Source organism: Trichomycterus rosablanca, chromosome 22 (genome assembly GCF_030014385.1).
Source record: "Trichomycterus rosablanca isolate fTriRos1 chromosome 22, fTriRos1.hap1, whole genome shotgun sequence".
Lineage (NCBI taxonomy): Eukaryota > Metazoa > Chordata > Actinopteri > Siluriformes > Trichomycteridae > Trichomycterus > Trichomycterus rosablanca.
This window is the reverse complement of record NC_086009.1, coordinates 2675588-2693336: the sequence shown is the minus strand read 5'-3', so window position 1 is coordinate 2693336 and position 17749 is coordinate 2675588. Positions and strand designations below refer to the sequence as shown.

At 39.3% G+C, this 17749-nt stretch overlaps 2 protein-coding genes across 2 annotated transcripts; one reads left to right on the top strand and one right to left on the bottom strand.

Annotated features, from left to right (window-relative positions):
- Positions 1–436: 436 nt before the first annotated feature.
- On the bottom strand, positions 437–6064 carry dcaf7 (ddb1 and cul4 associated factor 7). The gene is made up of 7 exons (XM_063018557.1): positions 5592–6064; positions 4440–4598; positions 4236–4347; positions 3904–4022; positions 3262–3471; positions 2772–2889; positions 437–2047 (listed from the first exon to the last, which is right to left on the bottom strand). Exons 1-7 carry the CDS (start codon positions 5727–5729, stop codon positions 1875–1877), a joined length of 1029 nt encoding a protein of 342 aa, XP_062874627.1. The 5' UTR covers positions 5730–6064; the 3' UTR covers positions 437–1874.
- Positions 6065–7449: 1385 nt separating this feature from the next.
- On the top strand, positions 7450–15888 carry ccdc47 (coiled-coil domain containing 47). Its single transcript, XM_063018600.1, has 13 exons — positions 7450–7553; positions 10088–10383; positions 11239–11331; positions 11961–12135; positions 12238–12359; positions 12692–12757; positions 12874–12975; positions 13062–13172; positions 13270–13355; positions 13590–13648; positions 14428–14537; positions 14664–14831; positions 15310–15888. Exons 2-13 carry the CDS (start codon positions 10096–10098, stop codon positions 15388–15390), a joined length of 1461 nt encoding a protein of 486 aa, XP_062874670.1. The 5' UTR covers positions 7450–7553; positions 10088–10095; the 3' UTR covers positions 15391–15888.
- Positions 15889–17749: the final 1861 nt, after the last annotated feature.

The window sequence follows — 17749 nt, the reverse complement described above, 5'->3', positions numbered from 1 at the left end:
GTTGTCCCACCTTTGCTGCTATTACAGCCTCCACTCCTATGGGAAAGATTTCTACAAGATTGGATCAAAAAGCATTTCATTTTTTGAGGTCAGTCAGTGATGGATAAGAAGTTAATTCCAGTTGTGTTCAGTAGGGCTGAGGTCAGGGCTCAGAACATCTCTATGGACCGCTCCTTGTGCGCAGGGACAAGCTGTTAGCAAATGGTGTGGGTAAAAAGCTTAAATCTAGGAAGGGTGTCCACAGATTGTAGGTCATATATCATTTAATAAAACTGCTTCTACTTTATTTGCCTTCTGATTTGTTTAGGCAACTGCAGCAGGAAAATGTGCCCAAAAAATGCCATTTGCCAGTTTTTGTCAGTCATCTCGTTTTCAACATTGTTAATGCACATCCCTGTACTTCCAACTTAAAAAAAACTGAATAATCAGCAAATACTTTATGGAAGAACAATGCAGGTTTATTAATAGAAAACAGCAGCTGTCGGGCACATACATGTAATCACACAGTCACTGAATCTTTGTGGCCTAAATCAGTTTCCTAAAAGCTTCTATTTTCAGTTACACACTGAAACAGTGAAATATTACAATTAACTTTTATGACAGCCAAACTGCTTAATGAACAGACTGTAATAACCTGTAACGGTCACAATAAACATTCGCCCCAGCTATTTATAATATTTATATATGTATGTACAACTCTCATAGCGAGCACTAACATGCTAAAAAAATGAGTGAGCTTAAAATCTGAGAGGTGAAAAAAGTCCGGTCACTTAGCTGCTCACCAACGAGTATTTATACTTGATGCTATTTATACTTAACCTCAAATAGAGATTTAATTGACAACTGGTCATGTTGAAGACATAAACTTGAATAATTAAGGACACAATCTGAAAGTATTGATATAGAAATGATACTGGCCTGAAACTGCAGCTCAGTGTTGTATTTTATGTAGCAGGTTTTTTTAATGTTGCACAAACAAGTATTGGATCTGTATTTGTTATCAGTATGAACAAATATTCAGAGCTCAGGAAATCAAGACTGATGCATCTTGATGGATTTCATGCTTTTCTTTTCCTAGATCCGTCTCATGTATTCAGTTGTCAATCAAATGTTTCAGAAAGTCTTTGAGTCACTGTGCACTGTTGGACCAAAATAATTTCTCCGAAGCTACAGATCGAACCAGACGCGACACCTTCTTGGGAATTTATAGACTCTCGACTGTTTGCAACAAGCTGCTATAAAAGCATTATTCCAAGCTCATTAGAAGGTCTGCTGTTGGCTAACTATAGTCTTCACTCATAGCTTACTTGAAATGCAGGATGCTCTTAATGATATATCTTTTTTGATATATCTACACATCAGGGCTGGATGATATGAGTAAATATCTGATTCACAAAGTTTTTTATTAAAAAAATGAATCCTGAATCCGTATGTACAAAAATAGATTTTGTCACCCAGTTACAGTGAATAACAGTAAAGTTATTAAAGCACTGACACTTGATGATACCCAGACGAGTGTACCATGATGTTATTGACACATTGTCATATCATCCAGCCCGGCTCACACTAATGCAGTAATTCCACTGCAAAATAAACTAAACCCTAATAAATCTAACAACTAAAATAACACATTAAACGGGACATGAAAAAGACACACACACAATTGCTTAAAAACAGATTCCTTCCGGTCTTCTCAACCCCGGAGTCACGTCCACTAGGCGAGTCCTCCTGCCAGCTCCACTCCTCTACAGCAGCAGAGGAACCAGGCGCCCGCACCCTCCACATGGCTGTCGCTAGTGCTGGCCCCGCTCTCCGTGGCGGGGGAGCTAGGGTCAGCAGCGGCGGCGGCAGAGGCCGAGGCGGAAGAGGCGCTGTTAAACGCGCAAAATCTCCAAGCAGTTGTTGTAGCAGATGGCGATCCAGTCGGGCTGAGTGGACGCCCACTGCACATTGTTGATCTCTCCCTCTGCGGTGTAGGCCAGGATGGGGTCCTCGATGGCACGGGGCATCTGTTGGATGTCCCAGATCAGAGCCTGATGATCGTCCGCTACACAGAGGAAAAGGAAATGCAGGTGAGGAGGTGTGACATTTTCTGTGTAATAGGTAAGTAGCTACTAAAGGACCCTTTTAGGCTCATCAATCATAAACATAACAGCACATTTATCAGTTTCTACATCTTTGGTTTGAAATGCTAAACTACCACTGAGTGTGTTAGGCTGTGTTGGATTATGAACTCTGATGCAATTTTTCGAATCTGTCCTCAGCATCACAAATTTTATTGGGCCCTTGTATTGTCGTGAAGAAAAGGAACTACTAGAATAGTGCTTGCAGCACTAAACAGGTATATACATTTGTTAACTTGGTGGTGTAAAAGGTTCTAAAATATAATTTATCTTAAGGCATGGTCTTGTAATTGCTGGTTAGTGATGCCCTACAGTTGCTGACTTCTTTGTACCCATATCAAGAGGGTAAATTTGACTTCAACCATTAAAAAAAAACAAAAAACAAAAAAACAACGACTTGGCAGTCATCTCCTGTCAAGCTGAGATTAAAATCCATCTAGATTTTAATCTAAGAACTGAAATAGGTCTGCCATGAAAGATAAGCTACTAGAACAAAGCTGACACAGTCAAGCAAGCTTTTTGTAGCCATGGGCTCATAGGCGTGACATGCAACGAAGTCCATAATCAACATCTTGATTCACAAAGGAAGTTTAATGCTAATCACAAGGACTGAAACCGTGTGTTTGTGTGGCTGTGTTGGTCTCGTACCTGCAGTACAGATGTGGCAGGAGGAGTGAGGTGCCCAGGCGATGCCGTTCACACACGCACGGTGATTGTTGAGCCGAGCCACAGGCGTGCAGGGCACACGCACATCCAGAATCACCACCTAGTAACACACACAGCATACAGTCAGTGTGATCTTATCTACTGATAAAGAACATAGATAGATAGATAGGAAATTAAAGCCCAAGTAGCATAATACAACAAATAATTAACAGTACAGTACAAAACAGAAGAAACTAGAACTGAGTATTTCTTGTATTTGCATAAAATGGATAACTGGTAATTGTAATGACTATGCATGAGGTATAATTTTAGTATAAAGTCAGATGTGAGGCAGCAAAGTGTGTGAACTTTTAGACAGTGAGGAAATAGAGGAACAGGCCTCAAGGCTGGGCCCAAAGCCTTTCATTCCTAATTCATTGTGTTTAAAAAACCCAGAACTTGAGTTCGAGTCTGGCTGGGCGAATGCAGTTACCTCCATGCCGTCCATAGCCATGGTAGCCAGGTAATTGGGGTCCTGTTTGTTCCAGCAGAGGCGAAGCAGCGGGTGATGCTGAGGATCCTCGTAAATGATGGTGCTGTGCTCCAGGTGACGAAGATCAAACATGCGCACTGAGCCATCCGCTCCTACAGACGCAAACATGTCACGCCCGCCACCAGCACGGCTGAACGCGATGTCATACACCTACACCATACACACACGCACATTACATTTATAGCCAAAATTATTCAGATTTAATATTGCGTGCAGACATTTCAGCCACACCCATTGCTAACAGGAGTATTAATATTTGTGGCAGCAGTTTGAGAAAGGCCATACGTCCATGTGCACAATGCGAGGTCCATAAAGACATGGTAAACAAAACACTACTAAACAACCTTGGAATAAAATAGAACATCGATTGCAAACCAGACCTCTTTTTTTTGCATTTTTCTCCTTTACCTCCAAATCTAGTCACGTCCAATTCCCCTATCGTAACCTCCATATGGCTCAGTATTAATATTCAGTACTTTGTATTGTTATTTATTATTGTAGTTCACACTTTTATTGGACACACTGTTATATGAAATAAACACAGAATTGGCAAGGAGGAGAAGAACAGAGTTAACATGTCACCTCTTTGTCGTGGGCAATGAGCTGGGTCTTGACATGGCCTGACACCAGGTTGACTCTCCCTAGAACCTGCCCAGTCTCCAAACCCCAGATAGTACAGGTAGTGTCAATACTGGATGTACCTAGAATATCATATAGAAATATACATGTACATTAATGTCATACAGATGATGAAAACATTTATGTGCAAGCAAGTTTTAGGACAAATTTACTGTCATTTTCATCCACAATTGGTGCATCTACCAACTGGCAAAAGCTTACATGATTTCTCCAGGTATATCAGCCTGTTAAATTAGCCTGCATGTTGAAGAATAAACTACTGGCAAAAGTCTCACCAAGAAGGTTGGGGTCAACCTCGTTCCAGTCGAAAGAGGTCAGAGGGGCGCAGAAGTCTGAGTTCTTGTTGTTGTTCAGAAGGCACTCGAGTCGAGTCTCTGTGTCGTTTACCTGTGAGACACAGACAGCGAGTGTAAAAGATCAGAGCGTGTGTATGAGGGTAACAGATAAAAGAAGAACAGAGAATCGTGCTCTGTACAGACCCTCCAGATACGCAGGTAATCTCCGCTGGTGGCCAGCAGGTCCGGGTAGACGCCCTTAGTGTCAGGAATCCACATGATCTTGGTGGTGGGGTAGGGATGATCAAAAGTGTTTCTGCACACAAACTCACTGCTCTCTTCATCCAGACCCACCAGCTGCACCTACACACGGGAATAAAGAGTAACGGCGTTGGATATGTTTTCTATACAAACACTGGACCACTTAATACCACTAACAGTATAGCTTAACTGCAGCACTCCAGTTTTGTTGCTGACTTTATGATTATCTTGTAATGGCTACTTGCAGGATGATAAAGCACCAATTCTCAAAAGCACAAATCATCTTAAACTGGTTTAATGGCCTCCCCAGTAACCTGATCTAAATCTAATTGAGCACATTTGGAGTGTGGTACACCAGAAGATTTGCAGCATACGTGTGAAGCTGATTAAACTGTAGCAGTAATATATATATAGTAATATAGATTTATATGTAGTATTATAGTGTTATTACAGTGTAATATATAGTATTATAGTGTAATATATAGCATTAGTGTTATATGTAGTATTATAGTGTAATATATAGTAATATAGATTTATATGTAGTATTATAGTGTTATTAGTGTAATATATAGTATTATAGTGTAATATATAGTATTAGTGTAATATATAGTAATATAGATTTATATGTAGTATTATAGTGTTATTATAGTGTAATATATAGTAATATAGATTTATATGTAGTATTATAGTGTTATTATAGTGTAATATATAGTATTATAGCGTAATATATAGTATTATAGTGTAATATATAGTATTATAGTGTAATATATAGTATTATACTGTAATATATAGTATTATACTGTAATATATAGTATTAGTGCTATATATAGTATTATAGTGTTATTTATAAGATATGATTTAATTACAGTGGTATAGCGTTTATATTTTACACATAATGTTGCTAAGCAACAGCATTGTTTTGATTCTGATATTTTAGCATGTGAAAAATGCATACTGATTAATCGAAGCCCGACCACACAACAGATCATGGCTGTTAGCTACAGTCGAGCTGTTCAGTGTCTAATCTGAATATTAATTAATAAAAGACGTGCATTAAAGATAATAAAATGGTAATAAAGTGCGGTATGTGTTTACCTTGTTGTTATATTCCTCCACGAAGCTGCCGAGTGCGAGGCGAAAGCGTTTATCAGGCCGGACGCTCCAGTTCATGGCGTACACCGTCCATGGTGCCTCGTATTTATAAATCTCTTTCCTTTTACCGTGCAGAGACATTTTACACCCTGATCAGATCAACCGACAAGGTCCGATTGTTTAATAAAATCCTCTCTGGTGCTGTTCTAGGTTTATTTATTGATAAAACGTCCCACGTTGCGGGTTTTTCAGACAAAGGCTGCTGTCATCAATAACACCAGGGTGCGTGCACGCGCGCGCGCTCGTGCATGTGATATACCGAATTTAGCTCAGCTCACACACCGATCACCGATCAAATCACTTCACATCAACGACTTTACACACATCATTTATAACTGTTTAATCCTTTATAATTTTAATCCTTTATGTGCTCGCTTTCACCTCTGCAGAACCAACAAACCGCGTCTGACTGAGGATTTTCCATTCAAAATGTCTCTGTGGATTTCAACATAAAAGTCCCGAATTAAAATAAAAAACTGAAAAAAAAAGATCAAATAGATGAGTTGTTTTAATATAACAAGAAACAAGGAATTATTTAATTCTTTCATTTATTTTCTGTTTTACCACCGCTTTATCCTGGTCAGGATCCATACATATACACGCACATTTAGGGCAATTTTAATGGCTCCATTTATTTATTTATTTTTTTATTAGGATTTTAACCTCATGTTTTACACACTTTGGTTACACTCATGACAGAAACGTTAGTTACACAAGATTAATCAGTTCACAAGTTTTAATGTCAAACACAGTCATTTTTACATTTACATTTGCGGCATTTATCAGGCGCTTTTATCCAAAGCGACTTACAATTATGACTGAACCCGATTTGAGCAATTGAAGGTTAAGGGCCTTGCTCAGAGGCCCAACAGTAGCAACTTGGCAGTGATGGGGCTTAAACCAGCAACCTTATGATTACTAGTCCAGTACCTTAACCGCTGAGCTACCACTGCCCAGACAGGTGAATTTAGTATCTCCAATTCACCTCACTTGCAAGTCTTTGGACTGTGGGAGGAAACCGGAGCTCCTGGAAGAAACCCACACAGACACGGGGAGAACATGCAAACTCCACACTGAAAGGTCCTGGACCTTCTGGCTGTGAGGCGACAGTGCTACCCACTGAGCCACTGTGCCGCCCCTAGTAGCGCAAATAACCTGACCTCATGTCTTTGGAAGGAAACTGGAGCATCCGGAGGAAAACCATATCCTTCTTGCTGTGAGGAGACAGCGCTACCAACTGCACAATATTCACAAGAGTCAAGCTTTTGGCGTGGTGCTTCCAGCCTGAAGGTAAAGCTGTGAGCTGAGGTTAAAAGATGAGAGAAGTACACAATATACAGCAAAGGGATCCTGATGCCTGAGAGGTCTGGAAATATTCTGTATTGAAAAGTAAACTTTACAAATGAGTCTCATTAAACAATATGTGTTCAGTTAAGTGTAATAATTATGTCATACTGTCAGTTTGAGGGTAGGGTAATTAACAGCAAGACAAGACTCTTTTCAGCTATCTTAACCGTGGGTGACCACAATTCTGAAGCATGGGGTATCTGAAGTGAGTGTCCACATAGTTTTGCCCTTATACAGCACTTCTATTTTTGAAACGCTCTATAAAGAAGTGCATCGCTGTGAAATATAAAGCGAAGTGCGCATGCGTTTTGAGGAAAAATGAGCATGCGCAGTGTGCGATAGGATTCGTCCTAAAACGCCTACTAGTATACACTACACTGTATATAGTGATGGGCAGTGGAGTACACTATTTACGCATACTGTTTAGTACCCTAGTATGCGATTTGGGACGCGTCCATAGAGCCTGCCTGAGTCTGATTAGTAAGTAGCAACAGAAAGGACGGCTCCGAAGATTTATACTTATTTATTTTTTTATATAATAAAACGGGACATTTGCAGGTAGGTACATACAAATGTAGAATTTTAAATTACTGTACTTAAAAGAAACTTGTAATGAACTTCTATCGCTATTTATGATGTTTATGTGGCTAGCTAGCTAGCTAATACGTTTGAAAGCTAATGTCAGATGCTAAGCTATTTAGTTCATTTAATTGAGGGTTTTCAATGTCACATCATTAAAGATTTTATCCAGTAGTGTTTAATCTGTGACTAAATAAAAATATGTGTGAATATAACTCATGATATTGTTCAGGTCAGCGATTTGTAGCATATACTGCTAATGCTAGCTTATCTTTTACCGAATTAATAGTAAGGTCACGGTGTTCCGCACAGCCCAGTGGTCTGTACAGTTGGAATTTATCGTCGAGTTTTGTATTAAATTAAAATAAAGTTTGTTTCCTTATTTCTGGTGGAACAAAGTTGAGGAAGAACAGTTTACAGGAAAACTCACTTCACAGATTTGGATACTTTATAGTTTTAAAAATTACATTCAAATCAAACGAACGAATACAAAACTGTGTTTACTTTTATCTATTCTGTAACAAACAATAGACGATATATGATGTAAAATAAACAATATAGTTTATTTCTATAAACAGATTACACGAATAACTTACTAACTAATGTAAAGCTCGTGGATAAATGTAAAATGTATGGAACACTGTGACCTGAGTCTATATCTGAATACACTATAGACGTAAAGGTGACTTTTTTTTTATTTAAAATTAACCTAATGAAAATTAAAATTTACTTCCAAATGTATAAATTTACAGGGCAATTGTACCCTAGTGGTTAAGATACTGGACTAGTAATCAAAAGGTTGCTGGTTTAAGCCCCACCACTGCCAGGTTTCCACTGTTTGGGCCCTTGAGCAAGGCCCTTAACCCTCAACCCTCAATTGCTTAGATAATATACTGTCATAGTACTGTCGCTTTGGATAAAGGTGTCTGCTAAATGCTATCTGTTGTCTAATGCCAAAGCTTGGGGTATCAGTAAATACCTATGTATTACCATGTTATATAAACAGATCTTATTGGGAAAGGCTGCTGGTTCAAGCCCCACCACTGACAGATTTCCATTGTTGGACCCTTGAGCAAGGCTCTTAACCCTCAATTGCATGGATTGTATTCAATCACATTGTAAGTTGCTTTGGATAAAAGCCTCCGCCTGCCATGCCATAAATGTTAAAAAGTTACCGACTGCATCTCTATTACATGTTCATCCTATTGTGGTATTAACTGCTACCCACTGACTTTAGACTGTCAGACCACCTCTGCTTAGGATGTCAGTTTAAAAAGAATAATAAGAACAGGGATAAGTGTAAAATCTAAAGAGAAACATTGGTTGCAAACTGCAATCAGTCAGGTCAGTGCTCTGTAGGATTTTGCACTCATGACCAACATGGAAACTATTATGTTTTAAATAATTTCATTATAAATGGAGAAATTACTGTAAATTTTTATATCCAAAAGAAAATCAATTCTGATCTGATTCATTATGCAGTCTGTAGCTGGCGAACAAACTCGGCACATATGGATATTTGTATTACATTACTTTTCAACAAGATTCAGATATTTTGTGTCACAAGAGTATAAAATTTAGTCTTTGCTGATCTACTGTTCTGTTAGATGTTAGAAAAAGCTTAAAGATACTGGCTGCAATTTTATCTGACTAGCAGCTTTATTTGTGATTCCCTGCTATTACTTTTTTGTATAAAATACTGAACTAGCTCTGGCCATGCTTTGTATGTTCATGATGCAGTACCGTTTTACATTTCTCTTACATTGAGCTGTTTAGTGAGTGCTGTGTTGATTTTTATGAGACTTTTAGCCTTGCGGTTAATGGTAAACCATTTAATGATTATCCTTGTTATTGGTTAAAAGAATTTGGTCAAATTTGCGTCCGTAGTTACTGTTCGAGTTTTACTGTTCTACCAGATCTGCAGGTTAAGCTGCTGTTGATTTTGTCAGTATTCAACATGTTCAGACAAAAAAACCCTGAAAACTCATTAATGTTTGATTGGGACTCATTTCATCTGATTATTAATGTTACTGCTTATGTAAACTTATTAGAGATTTTAAGATCTAAGGGTCGTTTCTTTTATTTATAATTTTAAGATCTAGGGGCATTTGTGTGTGGGGTGAATGAGAGAACTCTATTCACTCATTGTTTTTAGTAAGCACTCTGTTCTAGCCAGGGTTGCATGTGACACATGTTGAGTGCCGTTTTATTGTAAGTTAGATGTGTAAACACACAACCGTTTTTATTTACACCCAGCTTGCCGTTATGCTACAGGGCATTTAAACAACAAACCCTAAACAATCTAACCTGCAGCACTTTGCAGATCTGCTGTTACTGTATCTACACCAGTAACAGAAAAGACATCCAGCAGACGATGCTGTTCGAATACAAGTGTGGAAAATAAACTACAATACAAACCTCATGATACTGCAGTAATCAGTGTGTTTTCTTATGAATAAAAGTCAGGATTGTCAGCGTTAGCCATGTTTACATTGACATTTTTACTGCTTTAGGCTGAGCAATGAGGAGCCGTCTCTTTCTGCTGCCTGCCCTGCTGCTGCTGCTTGCCCTGCCCAATACCCGAGGGCGCTACAACGATGAATTTGATGACGGCGAGGATCTGGCCGAGTTTGACGACAACGACTTTGCTGAGTTCGAGGATGTCGGGGAGGATCCAGCCATCGAGACGGATAACGAGCCTCCACCCAGACCGGCGCCCTCGTCCACTCCGGTAGAGGAGGATGATGAGGATGAAGCTACAGTGGAGAACGAGGACGGGCAGGACGAGTTTGAAGATGCCGATACGCAGGTTAGCGTCATTGTTCGTAACTTAACGTTACTACTGATATTTAAAAACGCACTGAATATGGTTTTATTAAATATATTCAACACTTCAGTTGTTCCTGGTCTTAATTTGTTGTTTGCTCTGTTTTTTTAATTTTTTTTTATTCAGTGTATTATACACTGATTAGGCATAACATTATGACCACCTTCTTAATATTGTGTTGGTCCCCCTTGTGCTGACAAAACAGCCCTGACCCACTGAGGCATGGACTCCACTAGACCCCTAAAGGTGTGCTGTGGTATGTGGCACATCTTCTTTGCTTTGGGCAATGTTCTGCTGGGAAACCTCGGGTCCTGCCATCCATGTGGATGTTACTTTGACACCTAGCACCTACCTAAGCATTGTTGCTGACCATGTTCACCCTTTCATGGAGACGCTATTCCCTGATGGCTGTGGCCTCTTTCAGCAGGATGACGCGTCCTGCCACAAAGCAAAAATGCTTCAGGAACGGTTTGAAGAGCACAACGATGAGTTTGAGGTGTTGACTTGGCCTCCAAATTCCCCAGATCTCAGTCCAGTCGAGCATCTGTGGGACGTGCTGGACAAACAAGTCCGATCCATGGAGGCCCCACCTCGCAACTTACAGGAGTTAAAGGATCTGCTGCTGACATCTTGTTATTCACGTCACCTGTCAGTGGTCATAATGTTACGCCTAGTCGGTGTATCATGGTTGCATTACAGGAGTTATAATGGTGTATAATAGGAGATACATTTTACTGAAATGTAATTTATTTCTCTGCAAAATATTCTTGAATATCATTCTGAAGCACTCAAAATTAACACTTGTTTTTTTTATGTCATTTATATTTGTGGTCATAGGATCAGGACATGTACAGCAAATATGACAACGAGGAGTTTGAGGGCTATGAGAAGACCAACCCAACCTTTAAGGACACACTGATCTATAGAGAGGTAAAAGCCTCAGTTATTCTACATATTTCCATAAAAATGATACTTATTTCATAATATTTTTCCTCTCTATACCGATACCAGAACACAAATACCAACTCTTAATTAACAGTAAAACAACGTAAATATTAGGATTTATAATTAAAGAAAATTGGAACTAAATGTTATATTGGTAAAGTCCGCTTTCTGTGTCACAAATAAAACCATTCTTTACTTAATAGTTGTTTTTTTCTGATTAGATAAGATAAGTGTTTTGTTCTATTAAATATAGAAACATTTTTAAAGATACTCATGTTAAAGTCCTGCAATAAACATCACAGATACTGTGAATGTTTACTGTGGATGGATGGATTGACCATGGATGGATTGAGTATATACATATTGAGTAATTTAATGTTTAATGTAATATTGTGCTGTGTTTTTATATAGTGTTAATATTTTCTTAATTATTTTTTTTAGCGCATTCAGTAATTAGCCTTTACTTTTCATTATCTCCTTCTTAAAGAGGAGTTTTGGGTGAATGTTTCGAAAGGTGTTCAAGATTTTCTTGTAGCCAATTGTGAAAGCCATATACAGTATGTGTACTGCTTGTACCCGTGTCCTTATACGATACACTGATTTTTGCACGTTAGATCCCAGCACACTTGCAGAACAGTTGGGAAAGCTACTACATGGAGATCCTCATGGTCACCGGCCTCCTGGCTTACATCATGAACTACATCATTGGCAAGAACAAGAACAGCAGGCTGGCTCACGCCTGGTTCAACTCTCACAGAGAGCTGCTGGAGAGCAACTTCGCTCTTGTCGGTAAGAACCTTTTTGCATCCCTGCAAACGTAAATGCTGAGTTAGAACTTTTGCTTTACTGGAATTACCGCTGCTGAGAGCGCTGATGAGTTGTGCTGTACAGGTGACGACGGTACGAGTAAAGAGGGCACCAGCACGGGGAAGCTGAACCAGGAGAACGAGCACATCTACAACCTGTGGTGCTCAGGACGGGTTTGCTGTGAGGGCATGCTTATTCAGCTCAAGGTACCAAAATAAGACTGCTTTGGTTCATGTTTTACCACTGCTTCATCCTGGTCAGGGTTGTGGTGGGTCTGGTTTCTCTGGGAAACACTAGGAGTGAGAACAAGACACTGGACAGGGAGCCAATCCATCACAGGGCTTAGGGTCAGTCCAATAGTGGCTGCATGGCAGAGCATTGAGTTTAACCTACAGCCTTCTGATTGATAGTCCAAAGCTCTACACTCTAGGCTACCCCTGTCCCTATGTCTCTAGTTCTTCACTATGGTGATTTTAGCAGCAGTAATGATCAAATAATGTTATTACTGGTGTTTTATAAGGGTTTTTTGTTTCTACAGTTTCTCAAAAGGCAGGATCTGCTGAATGTGCTGGCCAGGATGATGAGGCCTGTCTGCGATCAAGTGGTAGGTGCATGCATCACACACGCACGCACGCACGTATCTACACCAGCGACCAGTTGCAATAAATCTCACAGTTTTTTTTACTTAAATAGTTCTTCATACTTGTTTTTCCTTTTCAGCAAATAAAAGTAACTCTGAATGACGAGGACATGGACACGTTTGTGTTTGCAGTGGGAAACCGGAAGGCCATGGCACGGCTTCAGAAGGAGATGCAGGACCTGGTGAGGACACGCTTACGGTTCTCTGTATCACAACACTGAGATGCGTTTTGCTGATGCACGTTGTTTATCCTGGCTTCTTTCTCTAGAGCGAGTTCTGCGGGGACAAGCCCAAGTCGGGGGCTAAGTATGGACTCCCTGACTCTCTGACCATCCTAACCGAGATGGGCGAGGTCACGGATGGATTGATGGACAGCAAGGTGAGACGGGACGAGCCGAACCAGAGTTTGTCACAGAGCTGCTTAGTTTGATGTTCAGTGTTTGTTTTATGCGAATTGTTTTACTTTGTTTGTTTAGATGGTGCATTACATCGTCAACCACGCCGACAAGATCGAGTCCATCCATTTTTCGGATCAATTTTCTGGTCCAAAAGTTATGCAAGAGTGAGTAGTTTTAATAGTTCTCCTGTGTGCATCCACATCCTCCTGCCTCTTAAAGTTTGCTGATTAGCTTAGAGTTCTTTAGTAAGAGTCTGAAGCTTATGTTGCTGATAAGCATGACGGTGTTGCTTGTGCAGCCTACTTTCGTCTGTAGCAAAGCGGCTTCAGGGGGGCAATGATGTACATTTCATGTTCTGACAATTTCTTTAAACTCTTTTACTTCTTGTGGTGTGATAGGGAGGGGCAGCCCTTAAAGCTTCCTGACACCAAGAAAACGCTGATGTTTACATTTAACGGTGAGAAACATGCAGACACAAAGCATAAGACTTTACACTCATATTTACTTTTTATGTTCTACTCACACTCCTCTACTTATCGCATCTAACTAGAGGGCAGTTGTAGCTTAGTGGTTAAGGTATTAGACTAGTAATCAAAAGGTCACTGGTTCAAGCCTCACCACTGCCAGGTTGTTGCTGTTGGGCCCTTGAGCAAGGCCTCTAACCCTCAATTGCTCAGACTGTATACTGCCTTCTACATTTCTTTATACCAGTACTTTTAAAACTGAGCATTTTTGTCATTTATTTTCTTTTATTTCTTAAGTAATAGTAATAAAATAGTAGCAAAATAAATTAATCCAAACTTTAGCAAGTTTTTTATTGAGCATTTATAGCATAAGCTACACAGACACGACCAGCTTGTCTGAAATTATGAAATTTCAGTACTTCAGAGACTTTCTCTTCTCAGAACCTACAAATTGGTTAGTTAAAATAAACAAGTAAACAATAGCAAACAATAAAGCAGTGTCTCTGCTAACGAAAACGGATGCAGAGGGAAAAAATCCAGCTCTGACAGATTAGACAAACCTACTGAGAATAAGACGGGTTATGTGGTCATTCCAAATTGTGACAAGATGGCTACAAAAATGTTTAGGGCTTTACCTAAACTGGGTGTAGGTGGTGCTGGGAAGTTTGGTTTGATGAGTGTAGGGTTGTTTAAATTTGTATTTGTGTTAGTATGCTGCTGTTTGAGGTGTGTGAATATTGAAGTGTGTTTAATATTGTGTGTGTGTGTGTAGTGCCTGGGATGGGAAACCCTTCTCCCAAAGACATGGACGGTTTGCTGCCGCTGATGAATATGGTCATCTACAGCATCGACAAAGTCAAGAAACTGCGCCTCAACAGAGAGGTAAACACACACACACACACACTCTTTTACAAATACCTATTAACTACTGACAGAGCAGATACTAAAGTGTGTCTGTGTGTGTGTGTGTGTGTGTGTGTGTGTGTGTGTGTGTGTGTGTGTGTGTAGGGGAAACAGAAGTCTGAAAAGAACCGTGCCCGTGTGGAGGAGAACTTCCTGAAGCAGACTCACGCTCAGAGGCAAGAAGCGGCGCAGACACGCCGAGAGGAGAAGAAGAGAGCCGAGAAGGAGAGGATCATGAACGAGGAGGATCCCGAGAGACAGCGCCGCCTAGAGGTAATAACCACAGTGATAGGAGCACGGAATCATAAACAATCTGCCCCATATTAAATGACATTACATTTATTGTGCCACATTGTTTTATCTAAACAGCTACATAAATACCAGTGATATTTATGCATAGATAGCATTTATTTAGCTTAATTGTGGTATGTTGACGCTGCAGCAGGTAATGTAGGGCAGTTGTAGCTTAGCAGTTAAGGTACTGGACTAGTAAGCAGAAGGTTGCTGGTTCAAACCCCACCAGGTTGCCGCTGTTGGGCCTTTGAGCAAGGCCCTTAACCCTCAATTGCTTAGACTGGTATATACTGTAAGTCGCTTTGGATAAAAGCGTCTGCTAAATGCCGTGAATGTAATGTGTATGCCATCCAGGTGGTGATGGATCCAACTCGACCACATTCAGGACTAAGTGGCTTTTAAAGGTAAATGAATGTGATCTCTTCATGTTGTTTTTTTTGTCCTGTGGTTTGTTTAGGAGGTGGCCCAACGTCGGGAGCAGAAGAAGATGGAGAAGAAGCAAATGAAGATGAAACAAATTAAAGTGAAAGCCATGTAAACACACACACATACAGACAGATGCACACTCTGCTTTCATGGCTCCTGGAATCTGAGAATGTATCCATCGCTTCCTGTAACTGTTCACTACCTTCTTCTCGGTCTCTGTGTTTTATTTTAAGGAAATACATCCATGATTTAAAATACTGCTGCTTTTTTATTGGTTGTAAATCAGGAGAAATATTTAATACTGTTTGAAGATTTGGTTAGCTTTCAGAACTGCTCCACATGCCCAGGTACTAGATTTAATTGTTGGATCTTTTACTAATATGGCTTTATAGAAATCCATAGACGACTACACTACCCATGTTTATAATAAAGAGAAGAAAATGTGTGTTAGTGTGTTTGGAACAGAATTTTTACAGCATGATCATGTCCCTGGAAAACTACCTATGAATTACTACAGCTGCTCAACTGTTGTTAAAGATAAATGAAAGATTAGCTCAAAGCCATAATGTAACCTAGATTTTTTTATAAAATGTGTCTAATTTACAATTTCTATTGACTAGATGTGAGTGGTTGTTTATTTTAGATTAATTTGTTGTTTTATTTAATTAACCTAGACCTGCTGGATCTCAACACCAACATTTAATTGTGTCACAGTCTGTGTCTCACGTTAAATAATACTATAATAATGCTCACACACCTCGTCTCGGACTGCATCTAGTTGCGTGCAGTGTGTATGACTTTCTATAGGGTGTCGAACCAGAGTGCACAGAATAACTGCACATATACAGATTAGGTGCAAAGAGTGGAACCCAAAAAATATATACGAATATTGCTCATGGATTTTATATGTGAACATAAGACAAAATGCTAAAATGAATAGTGACCGACACTTTAATGATAGCTTTGTTATATACATGGTCATGTTTTACAAATTTGAAGGCCAGAGTTGTGCTGAGAAGCTAGAAACACAGATTTAGTTAAAAATGGATCTTGTTTTTTACTCATTTAAATTGTTGTTCATGTAGTAATAGAAGTGAGAGGATTTATTCACACCAGATGCATCTTTGCTAAATAAATACATTTAAAAATCACAAACTGTGTACATTGTAGGGTTGCAACTAACATTTAAAAAAATTGATCAATCTGTCTACTTCTCATTAGTTTAAACCTTTTCAGCCTTTTAGAGCTGTGAGCCAGTAGGATGAATGCTCTTAATTGATCCCACAGTGACCCTGAATAAGATAAACCGCTGGTAAAACAGACAATGAATGAGTTAAAAATCCAAAACCCTGAGTTCCCCACAAACTGCACTTTTTTACCATTAAGTGACAAAGAGAAAAAAGACTTTAGACTCTTAAAGCATGATTTGTATTTCTTTTTATTTTGTTGAGTATATGTAACACCAAGTCTCTACACTGCCATTTGTAAGTAGCTAAGCATGGCAGTTTTACATCAGTTGTCTGAACTAAATTTCGTGAAGAAATCTGTGATAAACAGTACAGTTACAGAGCTTTCAAAAACATAAATCTTAAATAGTACATAATGATTACAACATTAATTAATAATAGTGATGTTAATGTTTACATTATAACATTTACAATAATATAACTTTCCAAAAAACATTGACAGTCAAGCACAACAGCATTATAAATAACAATTTATCCTATACACCTTTATATTAAAATGTTGTACACAATAAACTAAGGAATGTGGGTGTAAATAACTGTGTACATAAACATGTTTCAGGATTATGCAGTATTTGACTGAACAGAAAGTTTACCTACACTGTACAGGAATATGACGGGCATTATAACCTCAGCTGTAATAGGAACCAAAACCACTTGGAACTCATTACACATAAATGTGAATAGGTCCATCGAATGTATAAAGCAGTACATGAAAGTATATATGTTGGGCACAAAGTACATCAACATGACCAGCAGGATGCTCAGAACAATCCGGAAGGCTTTTTTCTTTGCCGGGTTGTTTTTTTGCCCACCACTCAAGGCCTTCAGTGTGGAGACAGTAAAGAAAACAACAGGAGCTAAAGTTATGCTAAACGACATTATGCTGAGGGGGTGAAAATTGGAAAGTTCAAAAATAAAAGTGATTACCCTGATGACCAATGCGTACAGCCATGCAAACGTAGTAAATGTGCACTCCAAATGCCGCGAGGTTTTGGCATTCATGTATGTCACTGGTTGAACAACTGCTAAATAAACGGTCACACAGAGGCCAAGTAGAAACATCGGCTTTGCTGAATTGCTTGGCCAAAATAAAACCATCAAAAGGTAACTGTTGATTTCACAAACCCCCATTGTGACGAGAAGATAAAGCACTGAAGCGATGCAGTTGCACACGTTGATGAAGTTGATGTGTAAGAGAAAGGCCTCGCATGGTGAGAAGCTGGA

What these genes read in the sequence shown, in the direction of transcription:
- dcaf7 (XM_063018557.1), bottom strand. Translation starts at nt 5,729, where the DNA reads ATGTCTCTGCACGGTAAAAGGAAAGAGATTTATAAATACGAGGCACCA. An exon ending in TGGAGGAATATAACAACAAG is followed by an intron (nt 4,599 to 5,591) that starts GTAAACACATAC and finishes TCCCGTGTGTAG; the next exon opens with GTGCAGCTGGTGGGTCTGGA. An exon ending in ATTACCTGCGTATCTGGAGG is followed by an intron (nt 4,348 to 4,439) that starts GTCTGTACAGAG and finishes TGTGTCTCACAG; the next exon opens with GTAAACGACACAGAGACTCG.
- ccdc47 (XM_063018600.1), top strand. Translation starts at nt 10,096, where the DNA reads ATGAGGAGCCGTCTCTTTCTGCTGCCTGCCCTGCTGCTGCTGCTTGCC. An exon ending in AACTGCGCCTCAACAGAGAG is followed by an intron (nt 14,538 to 14,663) that starts GTAAACACACAC and finishes GTGTGTGTGTAG; the next exon opens with GGGAAACAGAAGTCTGAAAA. An exon ending in AGAGACAGCGCCGCCTAGAG is followed by an intron (nt 14,832 to 15,309) that starts GTAATAACCACA and finishes TGGTTTGTTTAG; the next exon opens with GAGGTGGCCCAACGTCGGGA.